This window comes from Ornithorhynchus anatinus, chromosome 5, assembly GCF_004115215.2.
Source record: "Ornithorhynchus anatinus isolate Pmale09 chromosome 5, mOrnAna1.pri.v4, whole genome shotgun sequence".
In the NCBI taxonomy this organism is placed as follows: domain Eukaryota; kingdom Metazoa; phylum Chordata; class Mammalia; order Monotremata; family Ornithorhynchidae; genus Ornithorhynchus; species Ornithorhynchus anatinus.
Genome location: NC_041732.1, coordinates 32,235,763 through 32,251,200, shown reverse-complemented (window position 1 = coordinate 32,251,200; position 15,438 = coordinate 32,235,763). Strand labels below are relative to the sequence as shown.

Sequence of the window (15,438 nt, the reverse complement as noted above, 5' to 3'; positions counted from 1 at the left end):
TTGGAGAGGTAGGCCCAGCTCGGAGCAGAGAGGTTCAAGAGGGTTCAGGTGAGTCTAAATGAAAGTTGGACTCTTGAATGATCATCATTACAATTATCATTACTGTGGTATTTGTTAGGTGCTTTCTACGTGCCGGGCACTGTACTGAGCGCTGGGGTAGGTAAGAGGTGGTCCCTGTCTCAGGGCTCACAGTCTTAATCCCCATTTTATAGATGAGGTAACTGAGGCCCAGAGAAGTGAAGTGACTTGCCCAACGTCACGCAGCAGACAAGCGGCAGAGCCGGGACTAAAACCCAGCTCCTCTGATTCTCAGGCTCATGCTCTTTCCACTAGACCCTGCTGCTTCCCCGGCCTCCTCTAGCTCCTTCAGCCCAGGAAGCGAGATTCGAGTTTATCTTAAAGCACAGGGTATGGTGAACAACGTTCCTGATTCTAAGTTGAACCCCTTACTTCTACTCTCTCCTCAAGATTTGGTGATTTCCCCTCTAAATCAAAGTTAATTCCATTCGGCAGCGGATGGGTAATCCAGCGTCTAGAGGGACGGGGAGTGTGAATGCGAGAGCTCTGAGCTCGTTTTCAGATGAGCGTGACGCATCAGTGCCAGACGGAGTGTCCAGAGATGAGACAGAGTTAATTGCTCCAGTGACTTTCAAAAATGACAGCAGCAGTCCAGAGTAAACATAAGCCAATTGGCCCGCCATCCCCTTTGGAGAGACGGTCGGGTACATGATAAGAAAGCAGAAAGCAGAGGAGAGCAGGAGGCGGGTTCCAGTAAGCTGGTTAGCGGCCCAATCTGTGCCCGATGTGACCTCAATCAACCATCCTGAAGAGCTAATCAGTTAGAAACCCAAATCCCCCGCAGGTTGTTTTCTTTCAATCCGGCCCGGGGCACGGCACCGTCGTTACGAACAGGAAAATGGACAGAGTAATCGGCTCCTGTGTCTGAGCCTGAACTCGTCACTGGAAGCAAGCCTCTGCTCTCCTCTAGTCTCTTGGAAGACCTTAATCAACTCCAAAAACTAATAAGCCACAGCAGCTGAGAGGATGCCCAGAGACAAGCCGTTCCCCGGCCAGAAACTGCGCCCACGCCTTAGCCAGCTGACTCACTTGTTGTTTCCCCTCTAGACTGTCGGCTCCTTGTGGGTAGCGAACACGCTCTGTTGTACCGTACCGAGAAGCAGCGTGGCTTTGTGGGAAGAGCACGGGCTTGGGAGTCAGAGGACGTGGGTTCTGATCCCGACTTCGCCGCCTGTCTGCTGTGGGACCGTGGGCAAACCACTTAGCTTCCCTGTGCCTCGGTTACCTCATTTGTAAAACGGGAATTAAGACCGTGAGCCCCACGTGGGACAACCTGATTACCTCGTATCTACCCCAGCGCTTAGAACAGTGCTCGGCACATAGTAAGCTCTTAACAAATATCATTGATATTATTATTATTCTCCCGAGTGCTTAGTATAGTGGCCTGCACGCAGGAAGCGTTCAGTAAATGCCCACTGATTAATACAGTGATTGGTTCCAAGAGTGGAATGGTTTAGCACCGCCCATCACTACTTTGTCAGCTGTGTGACTGTGGACAAGTCACTTCACTTCTCTGGGCCTCAGTTACCTCATCTGTAAAGTGGGGATTAACCGTGAGCCTCACGCGGGACAACCTGATGACCCTGCATCTACCCCAGCGCTTAGAACAGTGCTCTGCACGTAGTAAGCGCTTAACAAATACCAACATTATCATTATTACTACTACTGAAAACCAACTCAACTCTGACAAAACCAGAACTGCCGGCCAGAAGTAACCTTAAGACCTCTGGGCAGGAAAGACTGCTCCGTATCTGTCAGAATGCAGGATCACGGAGGATGTCGAACACTTCTGGAAGGAGGATGAATGTTCTAGAGATGTTTCCTGTACTTCTCCCGAATTTGTGCTATCCTGGGAAAGCCTGGCGTGCTGCTCTTCCATGTCAGAGCCTAAAACCTCAGCGTGAAGCCGGGAGGTAAAGATCGACTACGTTGCTCAGTAACTTGTCAGGAAGTTCCGTGGAACAATATCTCCGGTGAGCTTGTTGCAGGCAGGAATGTGTCTGTTATATATTACTCTATCAAGCGCTTAGTACAGCGCTTTGCACACAGTAAGTGCTCAATAAATATGAACAAATACTGTTACACCCCACTACATCTTCTATTGTTACATCCCTCTCGTTACGGGCGGGGAACGTGTCTCTTATATGGCACTCTCCCAAGTGCTTAGTACAGGGCTTTGCACACAGTAAGCACTCGATGTGACCGATGGATTGATGGAGAGCAGTAAGTTGCTCTATAGTTTCTGCGGTCTGCTGTCTTTCCCACTGAGGATTATGAAATGGCCATGGTGCTATGTCCTCAGGCCATCTGTGTTGCAGAAAACCTTCTGCAAGCACCTAAGCAGACCATTTCATCAGGTGATGCGTTTGGCTTATTCAAAAGTTATTTAGTTCAGATTGTCTTGGCATGTGACAGGGGCAAGTGAGAGAAGGAAGTCCACAGACTTCTGCCAGGAGGCTAGTTGCTGGCGGCTCTCATGGGGCAGGGGGTGGCCGGTGGGTCAGTCGCTCACTCCCATTCACCCTGAGGGGGCTGCTGTCTCCAGTGGATCTTGGTCTCATTCCCAGATGCCACGAGGCCTTCCCGCCCTGCTCCGGAACTGCTCCTGTAAACACTCAGGGCCTGGAATGCCATGAGCCGGTGCTGGGCAGCCTTGAAATCAAGTGGAGAAGAGCCAAGATGTAATTGGGAAAGTTTACTCCCTTTGAGGGACTAGAGAATCATCATTCTCACCACCATCACCCCAGGGAATTTTTTTGGCACTTGCCTAAAGGGCAGAGGGCAAGGGGCATGAACTTCAGGCCCGAGATAAGCTATTTCCCACGTACAGGAGACCTGTTAAGAGTATGGGAACTGTCGTCGATAAACTGCTTGGGACTGACGTCTTTTTACGCACGGTTGAGGTCCGGCAAGCATATTATTAATGGAAAATTAGGCTACGGGCAGGAAATCAAGCTGCAAGAAAGTAAGAACTGTAGTATGTCGGCCACTCCTCCTCTCCAGCCTCTATGCTCAGAGATATTTACGACTGCAGCCACCTAAGGCCAAGTCCCTACGACACTGGTAAGTAGCAGGGGGCAATTTTTTGCAGATGGGGGATTTATTGAAATCTCTGCCAGTCTGCAGGATCAAGGGCAAGTCGAAGCCGAAGAAATGAAGGAAAGAATGTGGTCCTTTCCCCTCCTCTCCATCTCCCGTGTGCACGAGTGAGTGTGCACACACCCCCACACACCCAACCGAAGATTTACTCTTTCAGTGAGGCATTTTAAGCCTCAAGAGCACGGGCTCCCTGAGCACAGTTCTCTTACTTGTACACTTTGGTGTTGTATTTCTTCTCCCCCGGAAACCCAAACATGCCGCAGACCACGCGGGAGTTCTTGGCAGTCCACTGCTTGTCACAGATCTGCTTCCAGCTCCCACCTTCCTTCACCTCCACATACCCCTCGGTCACCGGGGTACGTCTGCGGTAGGCTGCGAGAATGGCTCTGATCCGGATATCTTCCACCTGGATATTCAGGTTCTGAAAAAGACGAGGTACAAGGGGAGAACGTGTATTAGCTTCTTGTTTCAGGCCCAAGAGCTGCAGTCAGTGCTCTTGGCTTGTTGTTGGAGTGGCGGCTCTCATGCTTTTTTGGCCCTTGACGCCATTACCCCCCGGGTCAGTGAAGCCGGAATTATTTTGTCAGCGTCCACTCCATGAAAGAAGAACCATCAAGTGCCTCAGGTGACCGTAACAAAGAGAACAGTGAGGAGGAAAGGGAGAATACGTAGGGAGGGGATAATCAGGAAAGGGGCAGTGAAGCAGGCCGCAAAGGAGATGGAGGACTTGGGAGGAAGAAGGGCCTTTGGCAGCCAGAACCAGAGAATGTTGATTCTCAACATTGCATCTGGTTGTGAAGTGTCCAGGCTGCTCCTTCTCTGCTTCCTCTCCCTCCTCCTCCTTCTCCTCCTCCATAAATCAGTGGTATTTTCTGAGTGTTTATTGTGTGCAAAGAACTACACAAGAAAGTACAGTGCGATAGAGTTGGTAGTTATAATTCCCGACTGCAGGGAGCTTGGCGTAGTCTCCTCCTCCTCCTTCATCTTCTCCTTCTGAATGGAAAGAGCCCGGGCTTGGGAGTCAGAGGTCATAGGTTCGAAACCCGGCTCTGCCACTTGTCAGCTGTGTGACTGTGGGCAAGTCACTTCACTTCTCTGTGCCTCAGTTCCCTCATCTGTAAAATGGGGATTAACTGCGAGCCTCACGTGGGACGACCTGATTACCCTGTATCTACCCCAGCGCTTAGAACAGGGCTCTGCACGTAGTAAGCGCTTTACAAATACCAACATTATTATTCTCTTCCTTCTCATCATCTAATTATGGGTGTAAAGCACAGTAGCACATCTGCTTGCACAACTGGAACATACATTCCTCAAGCCTCCTCCCCACCTCACACCCTGCAACCCCAACCTGAAGCTCCACCCCCTCCCCCTGGGATCAAAACCCACGAAATTGAAAACCGCTGAAAAAGCACACTGATTTCTATTCTGGATTTGGCACTAAGTGGCCTTGGGCAAGGGACTTCCCCCTTACGTGGCCCAATACTCCTGGTTGTAAAATAGATGGAATAATCCTGTTTCCTCGCTACGTCCTGGAGGAGCTGTGAAGATGCACGAGGTCATGTCTGGTTAAGGGCTCTGGGTCCGCTCTGGGTCCCCTAGAGAAAGTAGCCGCTGAGTAGCTTGGGAATGTCGAGGCAGTGGAAGAAATAGGGCTGACAGAAGGGAATGGACAAGAGCAGTTCCTAGTACAGTACATCCAGCCCCGCCAGGAAAGCAAACTCACCGCAGTGAGTTCAGTTCCAATCTGGTTGTCCAGTTTGAGGACCATCCATTTTCAATCCAAACTATGGAATCTGAGAGGGTGGGGCTCGGGAAGCAGGTGGCTTCTGATAAGGGCAGATCCTGAGATGTAAAATATTTGGACCCAGAATGATGGGAATTTGATCGAGTTTCCTTATGGAAGGAACGCCTGCCTCTGGCCTGGAGTCCCCTACTCCTCATAACCGACGGACAAGTACTGTCCCCCTTCAAAGCTTTATTGAAGGCACATCTCCTCCAAGAGGCTTTCCCTGACTAAGCCCCCCATTCTCCTTCTCCCCATGCCCATCTGCGTCGCCTTGACTCGCTTCCTTTATTTATCCTCCCTTCCACCTCCACAGAACCTATATACATAACTGTAATTTATTTATTTATATTAATGTCTGCCTCCCCCTCTTGACTGTAAATTCACTGTGGGAAGGGATTCTGTCTATTGTATTTTGCTCTCCCAAGTGCTTAGCATAGTGCTCTGCACACACTGAGCACTCGGTAGAAACAACTGACTGACTTGCGGGATGACCGTTTTCAGAACCAGATTCTAGATCTCTTTCTGTCCATTCCTTTTTCCTCACCTAATGAGTGCGCAGCAGAAAGCCAAGCCTGGGATTAATGAGAAAACACTGGCCACTTCTTGGCCGGCTTCCTCTGTCTGCCCCTTCCCATGTCGGGATGCAGGGGCTCGGATTACAGAGCGTAAAGGGGGTTGGGGAGAGGGGGAGGACGGACAACCCTGCTGGCTCCGTGCCTAACATTCCACTTCATCAGGAGAAAACAAGCGAGACCACAGTTACTAAACTAACAGATCCTTACCACTTGTACTTCCTTTATTGTGAACAACAGCACGTGGGCCCAGGGTGGGGACCTGAAAATAATTCCTGGGGAAAATACACGGCAAAGTTTTAAAACTACCTGACAAAACAGCTAGGGGATGCTGTGAAAGGCTAAAACCGGGATGAAATGGGTGTGTTCTAAACCAATAACCGGAGCAAAAAACTAGTCTGTGGTTTTCCTCTTGGTGTTGATCAGTTTTCTTTCGCATGTATTTCCATCCTCCTAGGGGTGAAAAGTTTTACAAGAAAACTCAGCAGGAGAACAAAGTGGGATGCCATGGACTAGGGACGACTCTAGGCCCTTGGGTTTATGACCCATCTCTGTTGACTTCACGATCGTCTTTATAAGGGGAAAACTTGAATTTTTTAAAAGATCTCACCCGTCTCTTAGGAACGTTAATGTCACCTTGTTCGTTAGCCAACTAACTGAGGCAGAGAAAGCCTGCGTGTATAGACAGGGTGTGCGTTAGGTAAGTCGACATTAGGGCTCCTGCGTGGATTGGAAAGCAGTACCTGGTGGAATCCACGGTTAGATAGGTGCTTAGTAGGAGCATGTCCCGGGTAGGTCAGAACTCCCAATGGGATTTTTTTTTTCTGAAAAATGATTTTCAAAAAGATGCTTGTTTTATGTAGGCCTGACCTCTGGGTAACTCTAGGGGACATTCCCTAAATCTACTCATGACTCCGCTTCCTGCTGTGCCGAGTTGAGAGTTTCAAACCTCCCAGTCCGTAGCTGGGATGTGGTGAGAATCAGGGCCCTAATAATGATAATAATGATGATGACGATGACATTGTTAAGCATTTTCTATGTATCAAGAACTGTGTTAAGGCCTAGGGTAGATACAGGATGATCAGGTTGAAAAAAATCCTTGTCCCACATGGAGCTCAGGGCTTAGGCAACACTGGGGCCTCCATGGCAGTGCTGCTCAGTACTGCTGATCGAGATCAGCAAGAGATCATTAGTGAGGGCTACCACTACAGATTAGGTAGGGCTCTCTAAGGGGAACACATTTAATAAATGAATCCCCGAGGGGTCAAGGGGAATAAGTCAGAGAGGACCGAGGATCTCTCCTTTATGAATAACCTGATATTCCACGCATCAATACAAAGAGGCAGTGAACGTTAAGATGCCGAGGTGAGTGCTCCCCAAAGAAGGAGGACTGAAACCCAGATTCTAGTCTCTACATCCTGGTCTTGGTTTGTACTGCAGGGATCCTGTCTGCCCACCCTGTTGCACTGCACTTTCCTGAGCGCTTAGTACGCTAATTGATGCTGCAGAGGGGGGATTCAAAATTTTCACCAGCTATGAATAGCGTGAGTGTGTGCTTGTGTGTGTGTGTGTGTGTGTGTGTGAATGGGTGTTCCCTCGAGACCGTGAAAAAGAGAGAAGTATTTCAAAAATCTCAAAAATTTCTCTTTCATCAAATCCTTCAGGTCTGAAATCCTTTAAAAGGAACCTGGAGTTACTCTGGGCCTACGTGAGGCGAGAGGCATATGCAAAATTACCCTGGGCCGGGACAGCCTGGAAAAAAGAAATCCTCTGAGGCCAGCGATCCAACAGCTACTGCAAGTTTATAGAGACAGCTAGGAGAACTCTTTGTGCAAAAAAAAAAAAAAGAAAAGACATAACTTTACTCATTACATCACAGCTGTGGAATCCTTCCACTACACTGCACACCCACAAGACTTTGACTCTTTTTCAAGAGGTCAATCAGGAAAATGGAAAAGTGAACAGAGTTCATTTACTTTAAAAACAAAAGACGGTCCCTTTAGAGCTTTAAAAATGAACAGCAGCCCAGAAGTTCGTAGAGGTAGCACAGAGCCGCTCCGGATTCAAATTAAGAGCACGTACCGCATATCGTGCCTTGTGACATAGTTATTGGATTAGGTCTTTCTCCACAGAACACAGTGTTTTTCAGTTCTCTGTAGTCACGCATTTCCTGCCACCTTGGACGGAGGCAGGGAGTCCCTGCCCCATTTTTCAGTTGGAGAAACTGAGTCTCAGAGTGAAGCTGTGACAATGAGAGCTGGAAATGGGACTGTGGTGTCCCGACTCTGCTCTACCTACCAGACCACACTGTTTGGGTGCCTTGGTGGACGTGTTCCTCCTGACATTTTATTTTCCACCACTGTAAATGACTTGTAAATTCCAAAGGGTGACAGACAGGCAACCCAGGAATTTGCCAGGGGGTGGGAAATGATCAGTTTGGAAAGTCTAACTGGAAATTGCATCGGGCTAGAAAAAATGGTGCAAGACAACCAATGGAAATAACCCAACCCGTGGATGCCGAGGGGAATACTCCATGACACGATTGGCCATTTACAGTTTCAGGCAGAAGGTAAGGGCAGAAGAGTGAGCCGATGTCATAGGAGGAGGAGGACCATGGGGCACAGGCTAGAGCCGGGCCACGTGGGGGTTCAAAACTCGCTCCTCCTCCCTGCGTCCAAGCGTTGCCAGCCACTGGCTATGCCTATCTAAGTCCCGCCTCCTTGTCTTCGCCCTCCCCAACCTCATGGAGAAGAATCTGGGGATTAGGTAAGTATTTAAAATGCTGGGGATTTTTCTGGGGTTGACGGGGTAAGGGAAAAGGGATTGAAGCAGCCAGATGCTGCTACCAGTTGCTAGCTATGATGTTGATTAGTTATTTCAGTTAAGACTGTAAACTCCTCCTGGGGAGAGACTCTCTTCAGTTTATCCTTTGTATATTTCCAAGTGCCGAGTTGAGTGTTCTGCACAGATTAGGCCCTCAGTTTTAGTTACAGAGGCGTATATTGACAATGACTTGGAAAACATAGGTTCTAGCATTGTGTGAAGCTGGGAAAACAAGAATCACGGCTATCCCCTGAAAGTTCTGATTATAGTCTAGAAACACGTTTGGGAAAATCTTCGACATCCCGGACATTAGTTTAAGAGGAATGACTCCAACCTGACCTCCAATTTAGAACCTCATTTATCAGAAGAGGCAGTTGGCTAACTACATCTACCATATATCTTGTAATAGTCCTAAGTATTTTATTGAGACCAACCCTCTGTCATTGTTAGGATTAAAATAACTAGTATACACACGGGTAACAAGCAGGTCTGCGTTTTTCTGATGCCTATTGTGTCTGCCAAGAGGAAAGTAGGAAACCCCAACAGCATTTTCAGAGCTCTGGGACTCCAATACGTACTTACAGCTATTCCCTGGATCATTTTTTCTACAAAACCATTCAGTCCATGTTTCCCCACTCCTCAAGAACGTCCAGTAGTTGCCCATCCAACTCCACATCAAACAGAAACTCCTTACCGTCGGCTTTAAAGCACTCAAACACCTTGCCCCTTCCAAACTTACTTTGCTGTTTTCCTACTACAACCCAGCCCACATGCTTCGCTCCTCTAATGCCAACCTATTCACTATATCTTGATCTCATCAAACTCACCGCCAACCTCCCGCCCACATCCTGCCTCTGGTCTGGAATGCCCTCCCTCTTCACATCTGACAGATAATGACTCTCTTCACCTCAAAACCTTATTAAAAGTACATGTCCTCCAAGAGATGTAAGCCCTCATTTCTTCTCCCACTCCTTTGTGTCATCCTTGTACTTTTGCACCCTTTATTCACCCTTCTCTCAGGCCCACAGCACTTATGTACCTATCTAGAACTTATTTATTTACATTAATGTCAGTCTCCCCATCTAGACAGGAAGCTTGTTGTGGGGAGGTAATACGTCTACCAACTCCGCTATATTGTACTCTGCCAATAGTTTAGAACAGTGCTCTGCGCACAGTAAGAGCTCAACAAATATGATTGATTGGGAACGGCACTGTACCCAAGATGGGAAAGGAAAAAAAAAGAATTAAAAAAACAGCATCTTTCCGTTCACAACAGTAAAGTCTGTTTTCCCAGTGGCCCGACCAGGAAATAAAATACATTCTGAGAACAGGTTCATCAACATACAGAAGTAATATATTTTAATTTGAAATTCCAGCAGCTGTTTCAGACGTGCAAACGGCCAGCAAGTGGAAAGGCAGAAAGACTAGAGTGATTGACTGAAGGTGGGATCAGAGCAATCAATCAGTCAATGGTGTTTATTGGGCACTTACTGTGGGTAGAGCACTGTTCTAAACACTTGGGAGAGTACAATGCAACAGAACTGTAGGCATGTTCCCTGCACCCAAGGAGCTTACAATCTGAGGGAGACAGATATTAATATAAAAAATATGGATATGGACATGTTTTTATAGAACACTTCAAAATGCTTATAAGGTTCTTGAAAAAAGTTGTCCTGGTGAATTGTTTAGAAGAGCATCTCTTCACTATAGAAGTCAGGAAACAGAGCAAATAGAGAAATCCACTCAACATTTCAGTGAAAGAAAGGGCTGGATTGAAACCAGTGTTTTCTTTAAGAAGGTCATTGTGGGCAGGGAATATGTCTATTTATCTCTGTTGTACTGTACTCTCTCAAGTGCTTAGTATAGCACTGCATTCAGTAAGCACTCAATAAATGCCACCGATTGATTGATTGACAAAGACACCGAAGATGGAGTATTGACACTTTCTGGGGTCCGGGGTTGGTGATTGAATTAGGGATCTTTTTCTGCAATGAGAACTGGAAACAACTTAAAAAACCTGCTGTCCTCCGTGCTTCATGAAGCCACAATGACCATGATCTTGATTCAGCAGAACAATCCCCCAGATTTGTAATTTTCCAGTTTTCAATCTATGTAATCACCCTATTTAAAATCCTTAATTCACGGCCTGGAGTCCTTAGGTGAGGAAGGCAAAGCGGCAGTAGGAAGGTATGCCTCGCTTGCATTGTCTTGAATCTGCCAGAAGAAAACCAGGAGCCATATCCAAGACGTTTTGTTCAGAACTACAGACATGCTGAGAAGCAGCGTGGCCTAATGGAAAGAGCACAGACCCGGAAGTCTGAGGACATGAGTTCTAATTCCAGATCTGCCCCATGTCTTCTACGTGATCTTGGGCAGGTCACTTAGCTTCTCTAGGCCTCAGTTACCTCATCTGGAAAATGAGGATTAAGACTGTGAACGCCATGTGGAACAGAGATTGTTTCCACCCTTATTAGCCTGTATCTAACCCAGTGCTTAGTTCAGTCCCTGGCACATAGTAAGCATTTAACAAATGCCATAAAAAACCAAAAACAAACATAAGGTGAAAGCCAAAAGGTATCACAAGAATCAATTAATCAATCATATTTATTGAGTGCTTACTGGGTGCCCATCACTGTACTGTACTAAGCGCTTGGGAGAGTGCAATATAGCAATATACTAGGCACATTCCCTGCATACAACAAGCTTACAGTCTAAAGTAATAATAATAATAATGTTGGTATTTGTTAAGCGCTTACTATGGGCAGAGCACTGTTCTAAGCGCTGGGGTAGATACAGGGTAATCAGGTGGACCCACGTGAGGCTCACAGTTAATCCTCATCTGACAGATGAGGTATCTGAGGCCCCGAGAAGTGAAGTGACTTGCCCACAGTCAAACAGCCGACAGGCGGCAGAGCCGGGATGAGAACCCATGACCTCTGACTCCCAAGCCCGCGCTCTTTGCACTGAGCCACGCTGCTGGAGCCTAGAGGACCAGCTTACAGTCCAGGGGAAGCCATCTGATCTGGAATTTGCCCTTGACACTGAGCCACGCTCTTTGTGCTTCTGCCTATTAAGCCGGGTCCTTTTCCCTGAGGCTTGTCCTGAGCAAGTCTTACCCACAAGCTCACACTGAAGTCTACAGAAAAGCTGCACGGACAGGAGGAGAGAGGCTGAGTCTAAATCCGTATCTCGAAGTCCAGCTGACAGCTTCAGGGAAGCGGCTCTCCTACACCGTCTATGGACTTCACCGACTTCGCAGGGCCAGGCTAATCTGGGCGACTTTTGGTTCCGGGTTTCAGGACATTGTTGCAGGAGACTTCTGCACTCTGTGACTGTGAAGAGGAGGACTGGAAAGAGGAGGGGGGAAAGCAGGTGATGCCCTCTCCTACCCGAGTCTTTACGGATCCTTCCCAGTTCTAAATGAGCGAGGAATGAGACAACTCTTCAGTGGAATTTTTCTTTCTTAGTGGCCAGCTTGTAAAGGCGTAGTTTACTCACATAGCTGCTGGTCACCACGGATTTATCACCACCCAAAGCCCAAGTTTAACAAAAACACTTTCTCAGAGGAGTTGAGTTCTGGTTGTCCTCAGGAGTTCCTGGAGCCTGATTTGATTTTTCCATTCTAGTTGGCCTGCTCCCGACCCCTGGGTGACATGGTCTTGAGTTGACGTCAGAATCTTATCAGCCCTAACCACTGGCTGTCCTGGACACCACAGCAGCTGGTCGCTTTCAGAAGAAGCGACCGAATATTCATAAGACATTCATATAAAAGTCATAGACCAGAGGCAGCCTGGCTAATTGGAAAGAGCACGTGGGTCTGGGAGTGGGGAGACCTGTTTTTTGTTATTTAAAAAATTATTTCAAGTGGTATTTGTTAAGCACACAACCACGTGCCAGGCACTGTACTAAGAGTTGGGGTAGATACAAGATAATCAGGTTGTCCTACATGGGGGTCACGGTATTAATCCCCAATTTACAGAAGTGGTAACTGAGGCACAGACAAGTGAAGTGACTTGCCCAAGGTCACTCAGCAGACAAGTGGCAGAATTGGGATTAGAACCCGGGTCCTTCTGACTCCCAGACCTGTGATCTAGCTGATCTAAAAGGACCTGGGTTCTTGTCCCAGTTCTGTCACTGCCGTGCTGTGTGCCTTGGACTGGCCCCTCTACCCATCCGGGCCTCAGTTTTCTCTTCTTTTAAATGGAGACAAGGAAGCTGTTCCTCCCTCTGAGATAACTGGTACTTTGGGGGAAAAAAAAGTCCATTCATGTTTTGCTTTTTACAAGGTCTAAAACATTAAGAAACCGGCCAGAAGGTTAGCGGTTGGTGACAATTTGTTCCTTTCGCTCCTGGATATAAGAACATTTTTTTTTTCTAGCAAGTGCTTGCCTTTCAAGCTCACCGTGGGCAGGAAACCTGTCTGCCAACTCTACTGTTCTGTACTCTCAAATGCCTACTACAGTGTTTGGCACACAGTAAGTACTCAACTGATTGATTAATTGATTTCAAGAACCAGGCATTCAATCTCCTGGCAATGAAAACTTGTCAGCCACTGTTCAGTTACCGGGGGAGCTGGTGGAAAACTCCTTTCCCGGAGGTTTTCAAGGTGGGAATCTGCCCTGTTCTATCTGGTATAGTTGATGTGCAACCGTGCCGGAGGGGCGGAGGGGCTGGGTGACTCGCTTACTCTCCGTATTTGTGATTTCATGGAAAGCACTTCTGGTGAGAATCACCTCTAGCCCTTGGCATTTTGGCAGCTGGTGCCCCGGTGGGCCGATAGCCAGACAAGAAGGCGGCCAGGGTTGGCCTGGTTGCTCAGTGCCATCGGGGTGGTTTGACCAGATTCTGACACTTTGGTCCCTCTAGGCTTCGGCCCAGTTGCTGTCCACCAGAAAATGAAAACACATGGGACCAAGATCTCTAGGGTTGATGCCCGCAACTCCTTGCCAAGTCTTCATGTTTGCCAGACAGCATGGCCTCTGCTCAGAGCCTTGACTTGGCTCCTGAGAACCCCGAGGAGGTCACGGGCTTCCAACCACATCACCACCTCAGGGGACGATCAGTCCAGAACAGGGGGTTGGGCTTGGCACTGAGGGTCCAACCCAGAGGACACATTTCCACCAGTCAATCCCAGAACAGAATAATGATGTTGAAGTCATAAAACACAGGCCAAAGCAAACGATGCCAGCTCAAAAAAACCCCCCCAAACGCTAGTGTTTTCTTTAACCCAGCTGCTCCGCTTCACAGGCTCAGATTTCATCTGAGATCGTGGGGAGTGGAAAACTCCTCCTCTCCCCGTGGGAAGGTGATTCAGTGGCCTGGGGCCTCATTCAAGAGAATGGAAATTTCTCTTTTTCTGAAAGTTTTCAGAACAGTGTCCTCTTTTCTTCTGCTGCTTGGACACCTTAGTTCATAGCTAATCCAATCACAAATATACAGACCCCTCTCTCATGCTATAGAGATTGTCTGGCAAATGGAGAGGTCTCTGAATGGGGAGATTGAACTGAAGAACCCCAGTCCCAATTCCTTCACTGGACTGTTGCTTGACTAGGGCAATTCTTGCCCTTCCCCACACCTCCACTTCCCTAAAGTAGGAAGAATCACTCCAGCTCCACACTTCCCCCGTCACATACCTCCCAAGGAAGTCAAGAAGGTAATTGAAATGCTACCCAGAACATCACATATGGTATTTATTGAGCACTTACTATGGGCAGAGCACTATACGAAGCGCTTCGGAGCGTACAGTACAACAGAGTTGGCAGATATGTTCCCTACCCACAACGAGTTGACATGCTTGGGCCTCCTCAAAAGAAAATTGGCGGTAATAATAATAATGGTGGTATTTGTTAAGCGCTTACTGTGTGCAAAGCACTGTTCTAAGCGTTGGGGGCATACAAGGTAATCAGGTTGTCCCACGTGGGGCTCACAATTTTAATCCCCATTTTACAGATGAGGTAACTGAGGCACAGAGAAGTTAAGTGACTTGCCCACAGTCACACAGCTGACAAGTGGCAGAGCTGGAATTTGAACCCATGACCTCTGACTCCCGGGCCCGGGCTCTTTCCACTGAGCCACGTTGCTCCTCAAATTATAGAATTATAGCAAATTATAGAATGGAGTTATTTCCAGTCCTGAGATGTTGGATCTACAAGGATCTGGGTTTTTTTTTTTCCCCACTGGTATTTACTGAGCACTCACTGTGTGCAGAGCACTGTACTAAGGGCTTGGGAGAGTGCAACAGAGTGGGTCTACAGAAGGAGCTTATATTCTAGAGGGGGAAACGGACATTAACATAAATAGATAAATTATGGATCTGTTCATTAGTGCTGTAGGGCTGAGGGTGGACAACATTAATAGATAAATTATGGATATGTACATTAGTGTTGTAGAGCTGAGGGTGGAGTGAGTATCAAGTGCTAATTAAGGCCTGTGCTTAATTAAGGCCGTCCCTCTCCTCCCTGGCTCCCTCTTTCTTCTACATCCTCTACGCACTTGCATCTGTGACCTTTGGGGATTTGCTAATTGCCCCACCCTCAACCCCACAGCTCTTTTGCATATAATTTTGTATGTTATAAATTATTTCTATTACTGTCTGTCTCCTCCTCTGGGCTGTAAGCGTGCTGTGGGCAGCGAACGAGTCTACCCTCTATTTTTGTACTGGGCTCTCCCAAGCACTCAGTACAGTCTTACGCACATAGTAAGAGTCCAGTAAATACCGTTGACTGACTGGAACATAGGTGACACAGAAGGGAGAGAGAGTAGGGGAGAAGAGGGCCTCATGGGAAAAGGCCTCTTGGAGGAGATGTGATGAATGGAGTGGACGAGGAAACAAGGGACCATGAAGGGCTCTTGGTAGGGTGTGCAGTCATCATGTTTTATACTGGACAGTTCAGTCTTCAGCTAGTCATCCCCTGTCTAGTATTTTCACTTTTTGATCTCCAGAAGTCATATCAGTACTGCAAATTTCCACCAAGAACTTTTTGGTTTGTACATTTTTATGACATTTTACGGAGAGCAGCAGCGTGGCCTAGTAGATAGAGCACAGACCCGGGAGCCAGAAGGACCTGGGTTTTAATC

The 15,438-nt window shown here is 47.6% G+C and overlaps 1 protein-coding gene across 1 annotated transcript in view; it reads right to left on the bottom strand.

Annotated features, from left to right (window-relative positions):
• Positions 1-15,438, bottom strand: part of LOXL2 (lysyl oxidase like 2) — a 106,721-nt gene that overhangs the window by 46,636 nt on the left and 44,647 nt on the right. Inside the window, exon 4 of the mRNA XM_029065171.1 lies at positions 3,387-3,598. Within this exon, the coding sequence (XP_028921004.1) occupies positions 3,387-3,598 (212 nt within the window). The remainder of the gene's footprint in view (positions 1-3,386; positions 3,599-15,438) is intronic.